This window comes from Amblyomma mixtum, chromosome 3 (genome assembly GCF_055824585.1).
Source record: "Amblyomma mixtum isolate Tamu chromosome 3, ASM5582458v1, whole genome shotgun sequence".
In the NCBI taxonomy this organism is placed as follows: domain Eukaryota; kingdom Metazoa; phylum Arthropoda; class Arachnida; order Ixodida; family Ixodidae; genus Amblyomma; species Amblyomma mixtum.
Genome location: NC_143014.1, coordinates 343264085 through 343289666, shown reverse-complemented (window position 1 = coordinate 343289666; position 25582 = coordinate 343264085). Strand labels below are relative to the sequence as shown.

At 47.8% G+C, this 25582-nt stretch overlaps 1 protein-coding gene and 1 long non-coding RNA gene across 2 annotated transcripts; one reads left to right on the top strand and one right to left on the bottom strand.

Moving 5' to 3' along the window:
• LOC149356181 (uncharacterized) lies at positions 1-16967 on the top strand (the record flags this gene model as incomplete). The annotated part of the gene is made up of 2 exons (XM_089576273.1): positions 1-163; positions 16561-16967. Coding segments are annotated over 2 exons (570 nt in total), but the record flags the coding sequence as incomplete, so codon positions are not given.
• A 6937-nt stretch (positions 16968-23904) lies between these two features.
• LOC149356180 (uncharacterized) lies at positions 23905-25181 on the bottom strand. The gene is made up of 2 exons (XR_016289795.1): positions 24901-25181; positions 23905-24029 (listed from the first exon to the last, which is right to left on the bottom strand). It is a non-coding gene; the product is annotated as an uncharacterized LOC149356180 (long non-coding RNA).
• Between the last annotated feature and the right edge of the window lie 401 nt (positions 25182-25582).

Sequence of the window (25582 nt, the reverse complement as noted above, 5' to 3'; positions counted from 1 at the left end):
TTTGATGACGCAGGATTTTTTGAACGGCCGCAAGACGGGAGTGCTGCAGAGGGCGCCGCTGTTCCCGAGCAGAATCTGCAGACGCCCAGTGCCCGCGCGATTCGGGGTTGCGGTGATCCTGGAAAGCAAGAGGCTGCCTGCCTGCAGATGGAAGAGAATCCGGGTGAATATATGCATGCGCATACATGTTCCTTTCCTTACAGTTCCAGTAGCAACGTGCGGACATCCGAGGTGAACTCAAATTATCTCTGCCCCCTCCCCTCTCCCTCTCGACCAGGGGCGTAGTCAAAAGGGGGAGCCCCCCCCCCCCCCCCCTGAAATTTTTTCAAACTGACACCGACCGCAGCATGGCCCCAGTACATATCGCGACTTCTGCTACCATAGTTTTGTTCTGCCTGGATCGTCTGTCTTTCCGTGTGTAAAGTTTACTATCTGTGATTGCGCAATATGTTTGCCATGTTTGGCGCATTATATAGAGTGACTTTTGCTTAGTTACGTAGATTTAATGGAGACGTATACGTGTATTTAAATATCTTGTTGCGAGGTTTTGTGTATACATAGAGTGACCTTGTTTCCAGTGACACTTTTTTGTCCGTTGTATTTTGCACATTTTCTCATTTATACATGTGCTCTCTCTTGCGACTAAAATTTCGGTCCAATTAGTCGCAATACATGACCGGTGACAGCTGCTGCTGCGCAGTGCACTGGAACGAAGGACAGCATTATTGAGATCTTTCCCTGGCCGTTGCATATGTGCAAAAATGTGGAGGTTCTTGAATGACAGAGATAGATTAAAATATCTGTCATCTACTTGCTCATGTCATGGCCTCTACGTTTTTCATAGCAGCGGCATGCACTGCTTTCCTGGTTTCGGACTGATATAGTTCTACACCGTGTGATATTTTCTAGACTTATTAAATGCGCAAAAACATGGAAGCATTGGTATCAGTTATTTCTGCCACGAGTTTTAAGATATTTGATCCCTTCACCAATTCTATGAAGAGGCTGCGCTGCAACGCTAGCCCCCCGCCCCCCTTAGCAGGACAACGCTATCCAATTATTGTTCGCAGCAAAAAAAAAAAGATTCTCTGTCTCTTTCTGGGTATGTCAACGCTCCACCGGACGAAAAAGACCCATTCATGACTGAGAGACCTCAATTCGAAAAATTTTCCGCCACGTCTGGGATACAGCGTACTCCCTGTTGTCCTCCCCCAGTCAGCGGCGAACATCACAAGGCGATCCGCGTGCGCCACCAGGGAGCGATGGAGGACACACCCGCCTACAGTTACTGTATATGCTACCAAAGGTAGCAGAGTTGCGCGTAGGTCCGCCATCTTGCCTGTCAAGCAACCGAAGTTATGCGGCGAAGCCGCACTCCGTTTCTGCAGGCGACATGCCTGGCGCATCACCGATCGACCATGGGCGCTTTTCCGAGGTTCTTAAACCACTTTTTCGATGGATCGCAAACAAAAAGCATCTAAAAAGCTGACCGCGTAACCTAGTCGAAAAATATAGCCAAGAAAAAACGGTGCTGTTTCTAGCGCGCGCCGTGAGCTGCGGCAGCATGCGATTCCCACAATCACCTTCCCTGAACTATTTACCTGATAACCTAAGGGCAGACTCAGTATTCTAAATACGCCGTGCAAATGCAGCATTCATTCATCTTTGCGGCAACATTTATTCACCGGACCTGCGTTAAAAAACCTGTTTATAGTCTCCTTTACTAAATACGAAACCCTGCAAAAAGTTATGAGCCGGAACTATAAAACGTTACCATCTGAAGTAAACAATCAGATGCCTAAACATGTTTCCCTCGATTAAAAATTGTTTGCCATTCAGGATAAGCCAACAGGGATAAATACGCAACGCAGAGCTCTATTTTAGCGTTTCAACAGTGTACACGAAAAAGCGCAGAGCCGCAAGTCAAGCCTGTTTTCGGTAAAGGAACCTCCATGCAACTTTTAGCAAAAAAAAAAGGCGACACCCCACAGCAGCGAACGTAAACAGCCGTTGGATAGTGGATCCGCTTCGAACTTAGCCGGCTGTCAATCCAGTTCGCTGCCGGCCTACGTCATCAGCGCACATGTTTCTGGTCCGATGGGCAAAACATGCACCGTACCGAGGAGGCTCTCACAGGGAGAAGAAAGGCTGCAGGGTGTCCCGAATCGGGGAACAGAGGCGGCGGGGGAGCCCTCGACACCGGAACCAAAAGTGGAGGATTTTGCCCATCGAGCGTCGTCTTCTCCGCAGTACACGGTTGCTTGGACACCACGTGATGGCGCTCTACCAATGGAGTCGCGAGCGGCGTTTATCAAACAGACGCGCAACTCTGCTACCTTTGGTGGCATATACAGTAACTTTACATCCGCCTCTCCTCCCCCTTTTCCTGGATGCCACCGCGGTGGCCGCCCACGTAAGGAGAAAGGGAGCAAACACTGCCCAAGGGACAGCGAACGATTGCCACCCGAGCAGCAATCGGGAGGCATCTCTATTCACCCTTCTTTTCCCCCTCCTATCTGCACGCCGGCACATTTTTTTTTATTTTCTTAACAAAACTGCAGCATTGCGTCGCCTCTTTGAGTGTACGACTAGAGTTACTGTATATGCTACCAAGGGTAGCAGAGTTGCGCGTCTGTTATTAAAACGCCGCTCGCGACTCCATTGGTAGAGCGCCATCACGTGGTGTCCAAGCAATCGTGAACTGCGGAGAAGGCGGCGCTCGGGACACTTCTGAAGTAAAGCCCCTGGAAATTTTTAAAGTAACGACAACCTTTGCAGAACGCCGCCTCTCCGCTCCGGCGGACGCAGTTGTTGCTGCGACGCGCGTCTTTTCTTTCCTTTTTCTCTTTCCTCTGATCTTTTAACTCTCCTCTATCTGCACGTGGCAGCGGTGGTGGCTTGGCTCGAGCCAGTAGGCAGGCCCGTGCAATTTCCTTTTCATCCTTCTCTCAGTCACAACAACACAACACTGCGCTTTTGCTTGCTGTGAAGAACAGCGGCTTTTGTTTTGCTCGGAACGTGTGTCAGTCACCTAACTTCAAGCCGTCTATCTGTGCGGCGTGACGGGCTGCTGCGCCTTCGGGTGCGAGAACCGTCACGACAGTGCAAAGCGGTTCTTCGCGATCCCATCATCGAAAACCGACGCGGGCCGGAGGAAGGTTTGGTTACACAGAATTGGCCGCGCGAATTTTAACGCAACGCCATAGACCAGACTTTGCGAGGTCAGTGACGTGCTTTCAATAGCTGCTGAGTTTTCCTTTTTTTTTCAAGCTACGCTGTGCAGTGGTTTGTTCGCAATCGAGCGTATGGCCGCAGTAAGCTCTACATAAGGGCGCTTGCGTTGAGCGCATCGTGATTGCTCGCACGCAAACGTGTAACTGACGCGAGGCACACGTCTAATTGTAGAGTGACGTTCCTTAAATTTGAACGCATACCGCAGTTAGACATACATGCGTACTCTATAAGCACAGATCAAACTGCGCTCTGACATGGTGAAGCGCACGCGTGGACGCGTGCGTGCTTGTATATTATATATAGATATATTACAGAAAAAGACAAAAACAGAATTATCGCGCCGATATGCATCGTCAAGGCACCGTAGGCACCGTTGGTGGAAACACCAGCTAGCGCGCGCTGGCTTGCGTTTACTCTCGAAATATGACCAGTAGCTGTGGGTATGTGTGATAGTGCCCATCGTAAGTGGGTCGCGCGTTTCCTGTCACATACTTTGTAGCATCACTTCCGCGTTCTCGCTTCCCCTTGACGCCTAACTAGTTAGGAGGAGGCTAAGAATACGAGAAAATCTGTGATAACCTTTTTTATCAATGCTAAAACGTTTTATTTTTTTGTTAACGTTGCCCACAGTGAGGCCTCCATTATCTCCATTTTTAAAAGTTTTGTAGCCACTTTTTTTTAAATGAGATCCGTATAACAAAAGGCTTCGGCTTTACCGATGTGCATTTAGTTCTCGGGCTGTTTCCGAGCCTTAGACGGGAATGTCTACCTCGCAGGCCGGGCCGGGGTTCGGGCCTGTATCCAAAAAATCAGGCCGGGCTGGGGCGGGTAACGAAAAAGGTTGACGGACTCCGGACGCGTGAATAATTAAGGCCGGTGCAGTGCTCTAATAGCAACTATACGAATATGGAAGATTATCGGACAGATGTGTTAAAAGCGAGCTAGGTTTTGCTCCTCACTAAATGACTGATGCCGATGAAACATTTACGTAGAGCTTTATTACCCTTTGCTGGCAGGTGAAGGATATTTGCGAGGTAGGTTTTCTCCTTACTAAGTAACTATTCCAAAGAAAATTTTAATGCGGGAGTCTATATCGTTACAGTTCATGCACGCGAGAGAACATTAGGGGAGGCACAGATAAGTACACACGTAGCGTGGCCTTCATACCGTATTTCGAGCACTCCCTCAAGCGTCTTACCTGGTCCGCGATACACTGCAGCCGACCAAAACCTAAAGCCACTAGGAGAGTGGATGAACTACGGGCATTTAGAATGCCTTCACTTGCAGGTGTCTTGTCGAATGTCAAACCTGTGCATCCGTTGTAGCACGTCCAGCGTTCCGGCGGGGGCGGTCGTTCTATTTGCACACTCCTCTTCACCAAAACAGATCACCGCAAATTCATTATACAGCCTCGTGGTTCACGGTGACGTTCAATGCATGCCCCACTCTCGATATCAAACTTGGCATGCCGCGTAAAGCCCGGCGCACCCGTACACGGTGCGCGTGCGGCTCTACCAAAACAATCGATCTATGCGTGCTCATTTTTGCCTTTAGACGATTCAGTGAAGCATGCATATGTTTCTCCTAAGTCACCGATGTATTTATGCAGCGGAACGCACGGTTAAGGCCACATTCTCACAGCCGTTTTTTGGCTTGCTCCGTCGCGTCCGTCAAGCCGGTAGCCGACGGAGCGGGCTGCATTTGGACCGTTTTCCCCCCCAAATCGGGTGGCCGGTTCCGCCGGGTGGTCCTGCTCTACGTTTGCGTCGAGCGGCGGCGACGGAGCCCCGCCCCACGGAGAACGCACCAGTCACAGCGCGAGCTCGCTCTACGTCACCCGCGGCTTGCTTGCTGCGACCAAGAGATGGCGCTGGTGAGCGTCGGCGGCGGCGATGCGCGGGCAGGGAGAAAATACAAAAAGCCTGCTCATTTTTTTGCTCTCCGTCGGGAGATGCACGCGCCTTGCGCCCCGAAAAGCGCGGGCTGTCGAGGAGCAGAGAGCGGATGAGTTTTATTTCATATGGCAATATGCGAGGTGTTCGAGCCAGAACGGGTCTCCGAATGAGCATTGTGGTTGCACTAGGCGTGGGATATACGATAAATGATCGTTTTTTTTTTGGGGGGGGGGACGCTCAAGTAGCACCACTGTTAGGCCTCATTCTCACAGCCGGTCTCCTCTCCGGCGCGGCGGCGACGGAGCCGGGAAACGCGGCCGCAACGGAACGGATTTGTGTTTTAATCGAATGAGGCGCCGGACACCGGCAAACCAGTTTGGGCGGGCGCTCGCTGCTCCCACGTGACTCTACTTCTGTGCCTTTTTTTTTCTTCCGCGCGAAAAAAAGAAACGCTGCTCGGTGGTGTCCGAGGGACATGCCGAAGTAGCGGTGAAAGTCGTCTGTCCTCTGCTTGCGCTGTGGTTCGCTTGGCTCTTATCGCAGAAAAAAAAATTGCTGAGGCTCAGCTTGGCTAAGCCTGGGGAATGCGAAGCGTATTAGTGGCTAGGCTTGGTAATACATGGCTTTCCTTGGTTGAATACTTGGCCATTTTAATACAACCACTAGAAGCCTTCGTCGTAGGGGAAGACAACGGCATGGCTACAGCGGAACGCCGACTAACCCCGAGACGCGCGTTGGGTGAGCGCCTGGATTGCCACGGAAGCCGCGTCTGCCTGCCCGGTGGAGCAAGCGTTTCACCTACACCGAGTATGAACGCGCGTTCGAAATGCGCGGGTGTGACGGCTAGGGGTCCCACGGCGACGGCGCGAGGTGGAGGCCGGCTCTCTCATCCGATGTCACGTGGTGTGACGTCACGGAGTCACGTGGGGGTCCCACGGCGACGGCGTGAGTGGTAGCTCTAGCAATATTCTTCGCATAAAAACGATGCGGTCTCGCAAGCGGTGGAAAAAGTTTGAAGTTAGTTTATTAATTCTACGCAACTCCCCTGTTTTTGCAACGAAACACCACGCGTACAGCACCAAAACAAATATATATGAGTATAGCAAGCTGCTTTTAAAGCCGCTGCAGAAATGAGTGCTGCACTCACAGTATTCAGGCCGATTTGCACGAAATTGAACATATGTAGGGTGGTAATGAACTCTGTTATCAATGGCTTGAGAGATTAAGCTGGCAAAAGAATTTAAACGGCTAATAAAAACAATGAGGCCTCAAGAGCTAGCAACGGGTGAACAGAATTTTGTTTTTTCTGCTCTTTTCGTTATCTCTGCAGTTACCTCTCTCGCCCCTTTCTCCTTTCTTCACCTGGATGGTTCCCCTTTGCATCAGCCATCCCCTTCACTTCGCTTTAAACCTGGCAACAGTTTTCGTCCCCCACATCGTAAACTCTCGAACTCCCACTGTTCGTCATGACCCACGGGCCATGTTTTTTTTTTCAAGTTTTTTTCTACCTTATGGCTCGCCTCTGAATTGTTCAGCCACATGTTGAGCCACCGTTTCAACCTCCCAGGCTTTTCCAGATTTGGGGTGTCTTAGGTTTGCGAGCTTCTTGTAGCATGCAAGCGCGGTGCTGCATTCGGCGCTGTTTGTGAACAGGCTTTTCCTTCTGGGCTAAATGTGAACGAGTGTGTTGACCCGGCGTGCCGTTTTCTGTATTTCTCTGTGCGTGGAGTGAACGTCAGTTGTTTGCCACAGTGCGGCTGGCTGGTGTTCGGTGATAGCGCCAAAGCTCTAAAGTCGGAACATCAGCGGTTCAAAAAAAAAAACGGGCGGGCGCAGAGACGCCACCGGACAGAACGAATACCGCTAGCGGTATTCAGGCAACAAACACGGCAAGGCTATTTCGCGTCAAAAAAAAATGATTGCTGTCCAAAAAAAAAGAAAACATGCACGTCAGGAAGTTCTCATGGAAAAGGTTTTGGTGCTGTCTTTTCATTCTTCTGACTGATTTCTTGAAAAAAGTGCCAATTTAAAAGTTGTAGATCACTTGGACAAACGGCCGGCTAGAGTGTTCGCAACAAGGTATCGTCCGAGTAGTTTTTTCTTAAAGCTCTAAAAGATAGCGCCTGAAATTCAAATACATAACAGTGGTGCTACTTGAGCGTCCCAGAAAAAAAATCATTTATCGTATATCCCATGCCTAGTGCAAACACAATGCTCATTCGGAGACCCGTTTTGGCTCGAACACCTCGTATATTGCCATATGAAATAAAACTGTCATCCGCTCTCTGCTCCTCGACAGCGGGCGCTTTTGGGGGCGCAATGCGCGTGCATCTCCCGACGGAGAGTAAAAAAGTGAGCAGGCTTTTTGTTTTTTCGCCCTGCCCGCGCACCCGCGCAGCGCTGCCGCTGCCGCCGCCGACGCTCGCCAGCGCCATCTCTTTTTCGCAGCGAGCAAGCCGCGGGTGACGTGAGGCGAGCTCGCGCTGTGACTGGCTCGCTCTCCGTGGGGGGCGGGCTCCGTCGCTGCCGCTCGACGGAAACGTAGAGCAGGACCCGGCGGCACCGGCCACCCGATTTGGGGGGGAAAACGGTCCAAATGCAGCCCCCTCCGTCGGCTAAAGGCGTGACGGAGGCGACGGAGCAAGCCAAAAACCGGCTGTGAGAATGTGGCCTTATGTATTTGAATTTCATGCGCTATCTCTTAGAGCTTTAAGAAAAAACTACTCGGACGATACCTTGTTGCGAACACTCTAGCCGGCCGTTTGTCAAAGTGATCTACAACTTTTAAATCGACACTTTTTTCAAGAAATCAGTCAGAAGAATGAAAATACAGCACCAAAGCCTTTTCCAAGAGGACTTCCTGACGTCCATGTTTTTTTTTTAAGGGGGGGGGGGGTAAGCAATCTTTTTTTTTGACGCGAAATAGCCTTGCCGTGTTTTTTGCCTGAATACCGCTAGCGGGAACGAAGCGCACCGCGCGATATTTTGAAGCTGGAATATCTGGTGCGATATTACTTTGGGAAAACGGCACGGAAAACGTAGAGTGAATGACACAACACGGGACGTGGCTAACAACTGAGGTTCACTCCACGCACAGAGAAATACAGAAAACGGCACGCCGGGTCAACACACTCGTTCACATTTAGCCCAGAAGAAAAAGCCTGTTCGCAAACAGTGCCGACTGCAGCACTCCGCTTGCATGCTACAAGAAGCTCGCAAACACAAGGCACCCCAAATCAGGAAAAGCCTGGGAGGTTGAAACGGTGGCTCAACATGTGGATCCACAGTTCAGAGGCGAGCCATAAGGTAGAAAAAACCTTGAAAAAAAAAACACGGTCCGTGGGACATGACGAACAGAGGGAGTTTGGGAGGGTAACGAAGTGGGGGACTAAAAGACTGTTGCTAGGTTTAAAGCGAAGTGAAGGGGATGGCTAATGCAAAGGGGAACCATCCATGTGAAGAAAGGAGAAAGGGGCGAGAGGGGTAACTGCGGAGATAACGAAAAGAGCAGAAAAAAACAAAAATTCTGTTCACCCGTTGCTAGCTCTTGAGGCCTCATTGTTTTTATTAGCCGTTTAAATTCCTTTGCTAGCTTAATTCTTGAATGGTTGTATAAAGACCAATCTCCCAAGCTATTGATAACAAAGTTCATTACCACCCTACATATGTTCAATTTCGTGCATATCGGCCTGAATACTGTGACTGCAGCACTCATTTCTGCAGCGGCTTTAAAAGTAGTTGCTATACTCATATATATTTGTTTTGGTGCTGTACACATGGTGTTTCGTTTCAAAAACTGGGTAGTTGCGTAGAGTTAATAAACTAACTTCAAACTTTGTCCACCGCTTGCGAGATCACATCGGTTTTTTTCTGCGATAACAGCCAAGCGAACCAAAGCGCAAGCAGACGGCAAACGACTTTCATCGCTACTTCGGCATGTTTCTCGGACACCGCCGAGCAGCGTTTTTTTTTTCGCGCGGAAGAAAAAAAAAGGCACTGACGTAGAGTCACGTGGGAGCAGCGAGCTGACGCCCAAACTGGTTTGCCGGTGTCCGGCGCCTCTTTCGATTAGAACACAAATCCGTTCCGTTGCGGCCGCGGTTCCCGGCTCCGTCGCCGCCGCGCCGGAGAGGAGACCGGCTGTGAGAATCAGGCCTAATGCGGAGGCATAGAGAAGAACTCGGCAAGTACGGGATCCAGCGCAACCAATTGAAAAGGGGCGTTAGTTCCTTCGGAGCGGGCTAGAGGTCGCCACCGCAGTCACATCAAATCACAAAGAAAAGAAAAGTCGTTCGCCCGGCGCGCGGGGGAGGAGGAGAGAAGAGGGAGGGCGTCGTGTCGCTACTTTAGTTTTTTTAGGGGCTTTATTCTGAAGTGAAGAGTTTCACTTCGCTAGTCAACACGCGCTTCGCGTGAGCCGGCCTATGTCGAAGCACGAGTGACGTCACGCACGGTGCAGGCTACTGCGCATGTGGCTTTTTGATGTGCGCCGCCGCTTCTCCTCCTCGCCACCGGGCGCATTTGTTTTTCAGTCGCGGACTGTCCGGGACTACTTGCGGACTCGAGTCCGGTATTTGTTTTTCTCGGGCAGCCCGAAAGCTCCGCCCACCTGCTTGAATCGCCATAGCAACGCGTTCGTTTTTAGCCTATGGCAGTCCGCGGGCTGCTTGGGGCTGCTGAGAAGGCAGCAGACGATAGCTGCGCGCCGCGCTGGCAGCCATATTAAGTTAGACTCCGTGTGCATTTTGAGTGCTTTTCGTGTCCCTGGAGGTCGATATCATGCGTTAAACCTTCACATGAGCTCCGTAGCTCCTCTCTGAGCCATCGCAAGACTTTTTGTTCTTGCATCTTCGTTTATTTTCTTGAAATCCACCGCACATGGACGCGTATTGTTTGCTCGTGTCGTCAAGAGGTTCTTGTTCGCTTGTTTTGCCACATGCTGTCTGTACGCTTACCTGAAAGCATCGCAGGTGAACCACTCGTATACTGGAGCAGCTATAGAGCTTGTTGTCAACATTTTTGCGGAGGCTTTCGTCTATCCGCCTTTCCGCAACGAGTTGGGCTACTTTGTGCGAACTTCGCCGCAAGCAGTAGCGGCGAGCATACCTCCGAAGCTGAGTTCTGTAATGCACCTACGCTAAGCTGACAGTACAGTCTTTAAATCGACTCAGTATCATAATCGAGCGCACGGCGTTGCTTCGGCGTCGTAGTGGCCGTGGCTTGCATCGTCTGCTAGCAGATGACAGCGTCCTTGTACGGTAACCGAGGGGGAGCCCGACTCTGGAGCCGTGTTCGAAAGCAGCCTATGGCAAGTAGGTCATGTGACCATGACGCTTTTCCTGTCCGAGCGGAAGCCGAGACCTGCCAGCAAGTAGTCCGGGACTGGAAAAACAAATGCGGCCACCGTTTGACGTTTCACCGCGGCCGTGCGCAGAGAGGGTGTAGGTGCAGTGCACATTTGAAAGGAGGAGTATATAAGGCGCACTTGCCCATAGAACAGGCGCACGCTGCCGCGCACTATGCGTCGTTTGACGTTCGCCGCAAGCGCGTGTTTATCGTGGAGGCCGGCTATATAACCGCTTGCCAGAGATTACGCGTGCGCATTCAACATGGAAGGAGAAGAGAGTGACACTACCGATACGGAAGTGCTAAGCATCACCGCAGCTTTTCGCTTCCAGATATCCAGGCTTAACCTTAGCTCAGCCCCAGGCAATTTTTTTTGTAATTCCCGATGCCCCGCTGCAGCGAACTGGATTGAGAGCCGGCCAAGTTCGAAGTGTATCCACTATCCAACCGCTGTTTACGTTCGCTGCTGTTCACGCGCGTAGCTCTCGCGTTTTTTTTTGTTTTTTTGCTACAAGTTCCATTGAGGTTTTTTTACCGAACACAGGCTGGACTTGGGGCTCTGCGCTTTTTCGTGTACGCTGTTTAAACGCTAGAACAGAGCTCTGCAGGTGCCTCTTCTGAGCACCCAAACCACAAACGACCCATTGGCGCCACATCGCGTACCGATCAGCCATCGTACACCTGCGTCTTCACAGTAAGCTATGTATGAGCAGAGCGAATGACTCACACGTAGGGAAACGAGAAGACACACAAAAAAAGTGTCCACTGGCCACAAAATTGACGACTGCAGGCATTCAAACACCGACCAGTGCACAAAGCTGCGCGCTGGAAAGATATCTGTGGTAGGAAGGCAAGACAGAGACGGAACGAGCGCTCTGGCTGCCGTGCCGCCAGCAACAATAGAGCAGCCACCGAGCCTCCGTCGAGCGTCCGCGGTCCCACCAATTTGGTAACCCTTCGACCGGGGACAGGTGCACATCTCAAAGTAGCTACCTCACGCCGGACACTCTGTGCTGGAGACTGAATGGCGCATCAGAAAGCTCAGCGAACTTCACACTGCCCTTAAGTTATCAGGTAAACAGTTCGGGGAAGGCGACTGTGGGAATCGGCTGCCCCCGCACTTCACGGCGCCCGCTAGAAAGGGGAGTGCTTTTTCTTGACTGTATTTTATGCGTAGCATATTGCAATCACTCAGTTCAGCCCTTGGGCGCGGCCGGGCAGCCACCAAACCACCTGACGTGACGTCCGATGGTTTGGTGACGTCACGTCACCACGTGACGTGACGTCACCAAACCACGTGAAAAACAATACAAAACAAAGAAAAAAAACAAAAAAAGAAAAGAAAAGAAGAACAAAAAAGGGCTCAGCATGGTGGCGGTTGCCACCGCCCCGTTTCAAAGGGGGCGCTCCTATCCATCCCTCCATCCATCCATACGTCACGGAGGAAAAGCTGCTGAGAAAATCGAGTGCCGCCAAGCAATACCTCGCGCAAAAAGACCGCGCAATATGCAACGCATTCTTGGCTTAACCAAGCTAAGCCTGGGCATCATTTTTTGACTGGGTTACGCAGTCAGCTGTTTCGATGCTCTTGCTTTGTTTGCGATCAAGCGAAAAAGTGGTTTACAAACATCGGAAAAGCGCCCACGGTCGATCGATGATGTGCTAGGCATGTCGCCTGCAGAAACGGAGTGTGGCTTCGCCGCATAACTTCGGTTGCTTGACAGGCAAGATGGCGGACCTACGCTCGACTCTGCTATCTTTGGTAGCATATACAGTAACTCTACGTAGGACGCGAAAGCGCTGGAGGTTCTTCACACGTGATGTCGCACATCAGGAAGCGCAAAAACGGCGAACAGCACGTGACGAGCGCGGAATTTCGGCGCGCCGTAAGAACGGAAGTAACACGCGGACGGATTCGAGGAAAGCGCGCATTGGTCTCAGAGCCTTGCCGCAGCGCCAATTAAGACGCCTTCGATAAATAAACGAACAAAAAAAAATTACCGCCACAACTCAATCGTTCTAAACGGCGCGTGACTGACTTACAAGCGCATCCGATAGCCGCCGCCGCTCCGGCCTGGCGACGAAGCACGAAGCTCCGAAAACGAAACTAAGCAGCCAGGCTCTCAGTCTATCGCCGGGTGCCTGCCGGTCGTCAAAACACTTGCAGTTTCGAAAATACGCAGTTCAAAGCACGAATATTTGGGCGATCGGTTTGTCGAGCATGTCATACCGCGACAAGACACCACTTCAGGAACCCGTCCATATTGACCGATTCCAGTCCCTCGGCGTACGAATAAACGAGCTCCGGAGGTCACATAGTCACGGACGGCGGGCCGGACTCAGGCCGCAGTCCGGATTATCTGAATTAACGTGGGTTGAGGAGTAGGAAAAAAATTAGAGATCACTGCGGGGACCCGCATTGGGAGAATGCGGAAGCACTGACGCCTCCTCGGCACTCGTCGCCTCTCTATAGTTTTTTCTTTGCTAACTTGTGTTTGTTAATTTAACTACTTGAGTAGCGTAATTATCTTATGCTTTAATAAGACATCGATTTATTTACTCTGATTATACCTTCTTTTATCTCAATCAACCATATTGGTTTGCAAATTAGGCGCCATGGTTGCTTTCCCATACACTTACTATATCTCCGTCCAGCCTAGTCAACCGTCCACTGTTTCTTGTTGATAATTAATTACCTAATTTATTTATTCAATGAAACTTTTTGTTCGTATATTTATCACTCATCAAACACATTTCAATTCATTTCAAACTTTATTTTCACTCCTTTGCCTGCTTTTCCACTATTTTTCTGTCCACGGCTGTTTTCCCGTCCTCTCACTATATCGACGTCCGCTCTATTTCGACATTTTTGCCTCAAATAATTAACTAATCATCCTATCGACAATCTCTTTTGCGCAGCATCCTCACACCGTCCTCTATCGATCACAACCATTCGTTTGACGCTACCTCTTCTGCATTAGAATGTCACACATGCTGTGTGCCCGACCCGGCCGACATAGCCTAGAAATTTCTTTCGCATTAATAAGCGTTTATACAGTTGGGCCGAATTAACCATGTCTTACTGTACAATGCTTTAGCTCCTGGTGCTAATTTCGCAGAAGGTATATATTCCTCTCTCACGGTGGCGCAAGGTACCGCCGGCAACAGTGTTTTTTTTGACAGCATTTCAAGCGATCTTTGCAAATTGTGTTTAATTTGCACAAAATATGAGGCAATATTCGTAAAATTATAATGTGGGTCCAAAGTTTTTGCATTTTACTGAAAATTCATAAGAGCTGGCAGGTATGCAAGTTTATCTTAAGCAGAAGCAGGTGAACACGTCATACAAAAGATAAACGTTATTTTGAGATAAACGTACTGCAGCATCACTACTGCAGGATCATTGATCTAACAAAAATAGCGCATCAAGCACAGCTTGAAAAGCACCAATATAAATAGTGGGAGTATAGATTATGGAGCAATAGGTATCTGAAGACAAAGAAGCTATAATAAGAAAATAACCAGCGTCGAAAACCATGCGCATTTCAATATGCAGAGCTGTCCTATAGATACAGCATAAGCGAAAAAATAGTTGCGTGATACTAAAACCTGCAGAGAAAGTGATTACAAAGCACATCAGCAGGTACACAAGAGATTAAAAAGACGACTGATTTACAAGTGCATGCATGAATGGAGCATTCAGTAGCGTCGACGCCTAGCGCATTCCAGTAATGTGCTATCCAGGGGAAAAAAAAGGGGTTCTTGGGTATGTTGGTTTTACATGAAAAATCTCTAACCTTTCTGCTGTGGAATGATCAGGTCATATGCACAATTGTACATTGAATGCACAAGCTTCTGTCTATCCCTGTTTTATTATTGTACCGCAAATAAAAATTTTATTCCCTCACGGTATCGACTTGTTTCCATTTTTTCCAAGTTAGCAGACTGCAAAAGACAGGTGGGGGACTCCTACAAGCCTTAACAGTTGCAAAAAAAACTTACAGATTTGTGCTAAACATTTGCTAGTTACGCTATGTCCTTCAGCTTAAAAGTGCTCCATACAATGGTAGCATATTCTAATATTGATCTAATGTACGTTTTTTATGGTAACAATTTTAATTTGGGCAGGGACTTCCCAGGGTTCTTCAAAGATATCGAGGCATCAGGATTGCGTAATTTTTAATATTATCTATATGCTGATTGCAACTAAGATGACCACTGGAACTTAATTCTTGGTGCTGCGACTAGATATCTGAAGCTTAGGGACTGTTCTGAGTTAGTCAACGCAACATTTTATTTTTTTTTTGCATTGATGGTCATTTGCCTCATAAAACACCAAGTTTGTATTTTAGTGAGTGACGTTTCTAATGTTGCTCGGTGATCTAAAGTAGATATCTTGTGGAAGACTGTGCAATCATCTGCAAAAAGCCACATTTTTAGAGGTATGTAAGCAGTGATGTCATTAATGATAACCAGAAACAGGACTGGACCCAGGACTCAACCCTGTGCCCGATTCTACTGGAGTAAATCTTGAATGCACATTGTTGATGTTAATGGTATGGTATCTATAAAAGTTATGCTTTAATCCATGCAAATATGGAGTCATTTTAAAGGAGTGTAAACATGAAATTTCTGTTTGCATGTTTTCTTCTTTCAAATGATGCATTAGACATTGATATACATGGAGCATCCAGTTCTATTTGCCTACGACCTCTAAATAATGTACAATTGAATTTATTCTTGCTGCTGTTTCGATTTCATCAATCAAATCACGGCTGTGATGTGTAGTTGATGTTTATGTCGCATGAGGCATGCAAAAACCAGAGCAGTATAACTACAGATGCATTTTTTATGTCATTCCAGCTATTGAAGCAGGCTGCTTAGAGTTGTAGTGAATTAAAACCACGCATAAACGATTATATTGCAGTTCTTTTCACGTCTCACGTGAACTACACATCAGCTATATGTCATAGAGATTGTATTGTTGATGAAGCCAAAACAGCACCAAAAAAATTCAATCATAAAATATTTAGCAGTCCTTAGTGAACACTATGTGGTGAATTATGTAAATTTTAATGCATCATTTGAACGAAGAAAAATGCAACTAATAATTGGCGTTTATAATCCTTTAAAGATTGCCTTTAGGAAATAGATTCTTTTGGAATATGTGATCAAAGGCTTTCACAAAGTCCAGGAAGCAAGGTCATGGACTGTTTCTAACAGTTGCGTTACAGTTGACAGGCCTCGGCGGAAACTGTGTTGCTCGCTGCTGATATGGTCATGTTCAATAAAGACTGAAATATGTTGATATAAGTTCAAGCATTTTGGTGACGTGCCCTCTGGTGTTTTTATAGTTATGTTTTAACATTAACATAACATTTTTGAACACAGCATCACCATTTTGTATAATTTCATGTTTACGATGCAAGGTATAACATTGTTAATTTTGACATAATTTTATAACCTTATTCTATGCTCGCTGCTATCTGGTGTGTGCTCCGTGTTCAGTTGCACTAAAGCCGGTCGAGGCTCAACCTACGGCATGTTTGCGGGCTCTCTCCTAGCGGCAATGTGCAGTATTTGAGAGGTGCTTCAAAGTGTTTTGGCGGCGCCTTACGACTATTCGTCCCACCCGATGGCAATGGACATTGGTTGCTTGAAGCACGAGGCTTGGGTGGTGCAGGGTGCTTCCAGAGGTCCGTCACATGACCACCCGAGAGTGTGCACCCCGCCCCCAAGATGAAGGTGGTAACATTGGTAGCACCTGGCTATGTGCAGGGGCGGTCACCTGATCTCTGACATCACGGATGCGTTCAATCGAGCAAAATCCCAGATACAGGTCTGGCAGTACACCTCACTTCTGACGCTGTTAATGTTCTGACTTTTAGAGACATAACCTTTTCAGTGTGTAATGTGTAGTGTGTACAATGCCCATCTGAATCATCTTCCCATCAACACCTCAAGAATTAACTATTTAAATGACAGCACCTCAAATAAAAAGCACGCCATTCCAAATGACTGATTTGTAATATTCATGACCGATATATAGACGCCATTCTTTACCTGAATCATTGATACCTTGCAGGTGAGCAGCACACGGTCGAGATGGGCGCAAAGGGCAGTTCTCCAGAACAAGCAACATATTTGCCGAAACCTATCGGCAGTGGCAGGCCGAAGGCCACTTTGCCAAGACGACAGCATCACAAGAACCATGGTGACCAGAGGCCTGGCGAGCTGAACCATGGTGACCAAAAGCAACAAGAGCAGGGCCTGAGCGAGACACACCCTTTCACCCGCACTCACGTGCTACGTGACCCGCTGACCAACGCCGTGGTGTGCCTCATCCCGCGCGAGCATCACTACGAGATCTGCGGTGCTACTGGTGACAACAGCCACACGCGCTCCTACTGCCCCCAAAGGCCGAAGGACACGTACAACATGGGCCTTCTCAAGAACACACCGCGCAATAGCACTGGCAAGAGCTCCAAGTAGAATGCTCTTGGCAGTGTATGCCTGGGCAAACGCTGCTTAATTTTACCGTTACAGCAACAAAGACGCTGTGATATGCCAATATTAGCTGATTAGCTGTAAATCCTAGGCTATGCAACTTCATTATAAGATCTCGTTCAGGTGCCAGTTTTTTCAAGTTAGTTCAGCTTCAGAACTATCGCATTGCTTGGATAATTCAACACTTATTGGTTAATTTCACTACAGTTGGTTCCCCCACGCTAAAATCTTTAGTTAAATTCTAGGTAAAACCAGCAGAGTACCATACTGCCCGTAATCAGAAGTGCACATTAGCTGAATCATAAGGTAGTAGAATAAGGTCTACACAAAATAGTCTAACACACTGCCATTAAAGTTGCTGCAAGAACAGTATTTTGGCTGGGTCGTTGCTTTTTTGCATTATTTGATTAGCCAGAAACTGCAGGGAAGCTTAGGGGCATAAGTGTACACTGCAAAGGCATGTATGTCTTGCATCATGTAAAGCCATTTAAGCCTACCACATAGCTTGTCAACCTTGTAAGTGCATGACCTTTTTACACTAGTGTGTCAGCTGATGTCAGAAATTAAAAACCTTTCTGAAATACATTTCACCAACTTGGAGGGGTAGCACTAATAACATAATGCTACTTCCATGACTATTGGTAGGAAAAGTCAACTGCTCCAGCTGATGTTAGTGCACTACCTTAGATATATCTAAGTTATGCTGAGAAAAGAAAAAAAATGTGCCACACATGATGATTAGCTAGTGTTTTGTAAGTCTTGGCTGGCACAGAACGAGTTTTCTAAATTTACATGATGTGAAGACAGTGCTACAAGAAAACCCTGTCTGATTAGATGCTCTTCATGATAACAAGGCTATTCTTTGACGTTTTTGAGCTCCGTCAATTACTCCGCAAGCAAGTCATATCAGCTCCATTATAACAGAATTGTGTGGGCAAATGGTACAGCAGTGTATTTATTAGGCGAGTTCATTGCCACAGTTTTACTTTTCAGAACTTAGATCATCATGTAGGAAAAGAGCTTCACTCCTGCGACTGCACTCTAGTCCTACTTTTGTGCTCACTTGCATTTGTTTGTTCCATTTTTTGTGTGCGTATTAGACATCTCAACGACCCCATTTTCTACGTGTTCAGACTATCTCCTTTTTCCATCACACTATTCTTGGACCACTTAGAGCAAAAGTAGGAGGCCCTACCACCCTCTCCCTCCCCCAATAAACAGTGTTTTCACCCACATTATAACTGTACCAAAACAAATCAATATAAAGCAAACACGAATAGTGCCAACAGTTCAAATGCAGCTCAAAATGAATCGAAGTTGATTCAAGTGTGCCTCCATAAAATTCGGCTTCGATGTACATAACTTCAATTCTCAAACTGCCTTTCAGATGCTCCTAGATGTGTTCAGATTGAATAAAAGCTGCAGAAGAGGAAAAAATAAAAAGAGGTGAAGTCATTCTTTAAACTGTTTTTGTTATACTCTCACCAAGTTCACCCACAGGCAGCAGGCTGACTAGCACGCTTGGTACCACCGCTGACCCTTGTCAAATAATTTACCCATTGGCGCTTGCGAAAATGGACCGGCAGTGTTCACATGCTGAAACACATGCGACGACGGAACACGCACATACGTCTCTCGACACTGGAAGCACACGCATCACACCTTGGGAAAAACCCCCGATAACACACACATAGAGCAACCACAGAGCACAAAAAAAATCTAGTACAATGACTATCCAGAATAGGCAGATTTTACGGGTGCATACTAGAGGGACATCAGACAGCGGAGGTTCCCGAGGAACAAGATGGGATGTTAGCAAGATGAAAACTTTTACCTGAGCGTGGCAATGGAAATGAACATTTACGTACATGAGTAAAGCTAACAAAATCGGAGCTTAAGGGAAGAGTTGTGCAAGCCACCGATTACAAATTTGTGCAAAAATCACTGTGGGTCATGTTGCAACGTTCCAAGATGCACCCAGGAGGTGGCAAGATGTTTTTTAGGAGTCAGCCTGGCCAGCTACTGGCAGATTTCTGCAGCTAACACAGCATTGCACATTTTACGCAGAGCAAGCTCGAGCTTAATGCACTGATATGGATTCATCGATAGGCAACAGCTTATAACACTCTATACTTTGTCTCATTAAAACCATGCAGTGCTCTGGAAACAAGAAGTGGTGTTTATCAATTATAGGCTCAACGCACAAAGCCCTTCACAGACTGGAAGAGTCCAAAGCACAACAGTTTGTGATTGGCTAGTTCGTCGCCTGATTGGCCATCAGCAACCAGCTCAACAATCATGGCAGCAAACTATACAAAGCTATACTACAACAAGGAAGCTGGGTAACTGTGAGGTGCTCTTGAGTAGGAACAATTTGTACTAAGCCCGGTAAACGGGAACTAACTCGTTTCCGCAGTGCTGCATGGCTTTAGCAATGCTCAGTTTTAATGCTGTAGCTCTCAACTAAGGATATCCTCTCACGGCCAGTTCATGTTGCTTTAGTCAGGTCACGACAGGGCCCCTGACGTTCCTTATTCGGAGCTCCAAGTTTTGAGAGCTCGGACAAGGCTTGGAAACAGTTTGTGGAATGGACGTGCTTTCACGCGTCTGCTGTTTTAACAAGCCTATTGCACAGGTCTGCAAGTTGGCGGCTTGCACCCGTGGATATTTCTTCGTGGCCAAGAACAGTTATTCTCGAAGTACCGCTGATGCTGTGCATGGCAGATGCTGCAAAGTGGGCTTAACTTAACAAGAAAACTAAATATTTGTCTCATAAGTGTCTCCCCTTACGAAAATGGCAGATATGGGCCGGATATATTTTATATATGGCTGTATATACTCACATATGGGATCATATACAGTTATATAGGTCCATATATGATCGTAAATACGGCCAGATGTGACCATGGGAAGCCTGATATGCCGCATATACTGCTATATAAAGGGTGTCCCAGCTAAATGTAACCAAGATTGTAAAAAAGAGGATGTTCTCTAGCCCAGTGAGACCAACTGAGGGTTGTTGACAGTCGCGTGTCCTAGTCCGCGGTAGTTTTTCATTATACAAAAGTAATTAATTAGCAGATACTAATTAGACAACTTTTAATTATTGCCTTCAGGAAGAAAGTGTCAATGCAGGAGTTGTAGATCCCATAGAAAAATGACCATTTGCCGTGTTTGTAACCAGGTACCGCTAATACAGCTTCATTTATTTGCCTTAAAAGAAAGCTCGCGAAATACAAAAGGAACCACGTGATAGGGAACCAGTTTCAGCGCTCCCAAATGACCGGTCAAGCAACGACATCCGCTTACGTTTGCAACGCTGCCCCGTACACGGTTCGGCGTTTTGAGGCAGTGGCGAGATATGCGCCAGGAACTGCTTATGCGTCGTGGAAAGTAAGCGGGCGCTGCTTTTCAAGCATGTGAAGCGCGGCTCGCATGGAACGCTTTTTCATGCGGAGCCTCGCCTCGAGTGATAGGTATGTGGCCGTGCCGCCGAACTTGCACTGTCACGCGCTGAAGAAGCGGTCGCCCTCCTTTCAGCCAATCGCATGGCGGCTTGGCGCTCAGCGCGTATAAGTTGGCGAGTCATCATCGCTTGACAATGAAATTGGCGACATCATTGGTAAGTACGCAGGACTTGGGCTACACCATGAAATATTGGTTGCAGTTGTAGCCATTTTTTTGCTTATTAACTCATTCAGGCTCTTTCAAAGCGCAATTTCCTGTAGCGAAAAGAAGCTCCAAGCGTTGCATTAACTTACAGCATAGCAAGAGCTCCCAAAATTGTCTAAATGTGCTCTGATATACCTGGCTTAGACGCAACCATTTCTTAACTGGAGAACTGTAGTTTCCTCCTACTTTCACTTGTTCTGTAGCGTGCAAGAAACTATCGGGACACGACCGCAGGTGCACCTGCAATGCCCGCAACGCTTGTCCAAGCACTCGCAAACGTCCTACGCGCGAATTCACTTCCTTCAACATTACGAAGTGAACGCTCCTTGTTGCGTGAACAATGCATGGTGGCAAGGAGTGGCATATTCGGTGTAACCTCCCAGAGCTGCGCGTTGGCGGCAAGACACAATGTACTGGAGCCATCCGGAATAACGTTGGCCACGGAGTCTTTTTGCATGCGCTCACCTCCCGCAGTAAACGGGCATTCACTTCACCTGCACCAAAATGCCGACTCCCCGGACGGCATTTTATTATGCGACCTTCTTCTCAGCAGGCTCACGCAACTGATTAGGGACACAGAGTTTGCCACGGTGCGGGTATCAAAGTTTTGTCCATTTTTCACGCACTGGCATCTTTACTGAGGTGCGGCTCCTTTCATATTCGCCCCTAGCCGAAATAAGTCTAATACCCCTTTCTTCACGTCAAGTCTGACTTCGCACTGAACCTTTAATACAATGACTTGAACTATGAGGTGCGGGGGTGTAAAGTGCCGCCCACGGCTGGTGACTAGGAATAGCATAGAATAAAAGCACTACATTACTGTGGCTACACCCTTTCACGTTTCAGGCAATAATTGGCAAAAAAAGGCGTGGTGTCTTGAGTGGCCTTCATCACGCAACCATGACTGCTGCTTCTCACACGTGATGTTCAAGTGGTCATTGCATTGTGAAGGATATAAATCAATAAAAGAAATAAATATTAACACACACGAGCACACATTCATGCGGTCCTTGTGGAAGCCGATGTGAAGAAAAAAAGAAGAATACATAGAAGAAAGAGTTCTTAGCGAGCTTCTGCAGCGCCTGTGGGTCGGTGAAGGGCAGAAGTGGCATGCATCGGGCGTCCGCTGCCTTTGATGTTCTCCAGTGAGCTGGGTGAGTCGATGCTGAAGCACATCAGGATGATGTCCGTGTCCTGGTAGGACAGACACCGCAACCTGTCGCAGCCATCTAGCCCCGCTCTGTCCATCAGCCCAACCGCTCAACCCTCGACCTCGATGCTGATGACGTTCTTTCTAAGGACTACGCGCGTAGACACCTGGGAAGTGATGCTTCCTCAAAACTATAAGGAGGCACGTTTTCCCGCAGGCACCCTTCAGAATATTAATGTTTTGTCCCGGATCGCCGACATCGGTGGCCATTTTTACTGCAAAAGAGAGCAGTTTGGCGACTGGCGGGGCCTCGGGACTCTGCTCTTCTTGCCACAAGGACGAGTGGACAACGAGGAAGCGTGTATTCTGAGCATGACCCTCCTTCATGGTGGCAGCGAAGGCGACAGTGTCACAGGGCAGATTATTCTGGGAGAGAAGGGGAGCAGAGGTTTCGTCCGGGTGCTGCTGACATAATTTAAGGAGGTTGTAGCGGCGCTCGGGTTTGAGGCTGATCTTGCGAAGCGACGGACGCGGTTCGAGCAAACCGATAAGCTCTTCGCAGGAGTCTGGAATGAGGCTTGGTCTGTCGACCGCGACTGCCTGCAAGGTGTTACCTTCCAGGGCGTGGACCACTGCGCTGACCTCACTAGACTCCACGATGACTTCCGGAAGAAACCCCTGAGTCAAAAACGTACGAAGAAAGGGAAGGACAAAACAATAAGCACTAGGCCTAATCAACCCTTCTGACAATGTCCGTTTTAGAGGCCAGCTGAATATTGCTCACTCGAGTGAATTTTATCCTACTTAGTTGCAAAGTTTCCGGCATCCCACTGTTTCAGCTATTTCAGCGTATGGCCTAAATCGAGAAATGTACAGGTGCACGGCGCTTATTTACCTCACTTGTCGCAGGTATGTAAGTGGATGCGAAACACCTGGTTTTAGCTAGGCGCTCTGGCATCGAGTACACTTGTACGTCTGATTTTTACTGTGCAATGTCAACACCATATCCTGCAGTCCATTCGGAACTTACAATCGGGGAACCGCCAAGGTGTACTCTTGTTAAGCTTCATAAAATAGTTGCTTTTTTGATTTTTTTAGTTTTTAGCGGCTTTCAAAATGACGTACAGCTGCTCGAAACGGTAGGTTATTCCACATGTCTGTTAGAATCTGCAGCAAACTTTCTTAAGAAAAGGCTCCGCTACGCTTGTGCCATATAAATAGAAAAATAGAAAAAAACTGCACTGCTGCAACGCATACATATATTGTCCCATAACCTAACAAGGGTGGGACTACATGCTATGTGATCTATGTGTTGCCTGCTATGCGTTCTCTGCGGTCGGGAAGCCGTAAAAACTCTGAAATACGCTCAACTCGTGCATTAAAATCAAGATAACCAGAAGAAACACCGAGAGCACGTCGTGAGTTGCACCGTGTTCTATATTCTGTGCCTTTGTCATGCGGCAGGAGATTCTCATGGGCAAATGGGCAGATGCGGAAAGCTTCGATTGCGAGTGTTTAAACATGAGCAGTGCGGTTCTTGCCTATCTAGACCCAGTATACACCATTTTACGAGGAGCGGGCAGGAGAGGGAGAAATACTCTCAAACACGTGCGCTGCGCGACACCCCACTGTTGCCGTCCTCCCCTGGGCTGATAATCCGGCGCGCGGAGCAACGTCCGCGGCTGCTTAGCTACCGGTCAAGCGCGTGTTTGCGTCTGTACAACAAAAGCAGCAATGTTGTACGAAACACCAACGTCTTCTAGACATTGTTTTATTGTCGGTTGCGGAAATAGTCGACGAAAGTAGAAAAAAACAGAAAGTAGAAAAAGTATTTACGTGCACCATGTTATGTGAAGGTCTCAGCATGTCTGCGGTATCCATTTCTTCACCGCTTTTCCGCCGGTCCCGAGTTGCATTGACAGTGGGCGTAGCTGAACAAAAAATACTTGCGCCAACAAAAAGCTTAAACGTTAGCGCACTTTGTGAACGAAATGCAGACAGAAACAAACCCACTGCCTGTGCCTAATATCGGGCGCGGAACGAAGCGCAGCGCCTGGATTACCAAACTGTAATCTGTGCATAATTTTAAGAGATCAAGTATTTGGACGGCCTTGGCAAAGTTCTTTTAATTCAGCAGTGCACTATGTGAGGACTTCACAAATTTGGCCACTTCGTTTCGCCGCCCCACATGATCGTCAATATCGGGAGGGTGTGGGGATCGCCACCTGAAAAAAATAAACATGTCGTTAGTGCAAAAATACTAATTTAATTTGCACAGCATGGCATGAATAGAAGCGGCGACATAAACTTTTACCCAACTGGATAAAGAGGAAAAATGCAGCCATGGCAACGTAAGATGAAAAAATACACGGCATGCACAGGACGGTAAACTCTGCCACGCATTGTAATAAATTATTCGACTGAAATCGCATCGAATGCACTGTAAAAAAAATCCACACTATGCATAACCGTGCCAGAGATACAACAAATGCAGCGACTTGAGCAGTGCTCCGACCCGATTGAGATTGGAATTCTCAACACAGGTGCGGCGATTCTGCGTGTAAGTGTAAGTGGTAATAGCGTTCCATTAGCGTACCAACCTATTAGATCGTGTAACTGCACATTTTCTGGTATTTGTGCACCAGTGAGTACTGGCGGGAGCGGAGAAGGCGAGAATGCGAATTGCTTTCAGTCAACTGGCTTGTATCGCTCGTAGTACGAACAGCCCTACGCAAGCGGCAGGAGGGGCCGAATTTCAATTTCATCGCGCGTATCTCCGCAAACAAACATTCTAATCATCAGAAGTGGATTCGTTTCGGTCATGTACTCGTTGTTTCCAAAATGTTCAGTTTGTAAACGGGGTACTCTGTCGCAAGCTCAGCATCTAAACTGTGACACTCGCCATGTCCAAGCAGGCAGCGAAAGCGTTCATAAAAAACTGCGCTCCACGAAAAACTAGATATTCATTGCTCTCCGCGATCTTGTGTTTCAACACATTTTGCTTTCGTTTTTTCTAACATGCAACACCGTGCCGCATTCGCCCTACAGGCAACCGGCGACAAAAAAGCACGCGTGAACTGCGAGCATGGCACTCACCGATGCTGATCGTTCGCTGCGTCGAGGAATGGTCGCTTGCTCCCAGTTGGTTATTGCAGGAGCTAATGGCATAGCACACACGAGGATGGACACGAGGCGAACGCCCACCCAAAATTTCTAGGCTTGGCAGGAATAAAACGGGCGAATGACACTTCCAGAGATCGCACGCTGCTTCGTCTGCAGCCCACCGGCTGCAAATTATCAGTCCAAGATGGCGTCGGCGGTAGGCGGCGCTGGAGTAAAACAAACATGGCGGCGCCCAGGTATCGAAACTAAAATCATGTATAAAGTTTTGGAAACCAGCTAGCTCTTACAAAACAATCAAATAAGTAATCGAGGCATGCATACTTGAAAAGCACCAAATTGGGAGTCTGATATAATAATAATAATAATAATAATAATAATAATAATAATAATAATAATAATAATAATAATAATAATAATTCTGTTTTTGAGGAAAGGAAATGCCGCAGTATCTGTCGCACATATCTCGGTGGACGCCTGAACCGTGCTGTAAGGGAAGGGATGAAGGTGGGAGTGAAAGAAGAGAGAGAAGGAGATGCCGTAGTGGAGTCCTCCAGAATAATTCGACCACCTGCGGGTCTTAAACGTGCACTGACAGCGCACAGCACACGGGTGCCTTGCGTTCCGCCTTCATCAAAAAGCGGCCGCCGCGGTCGGG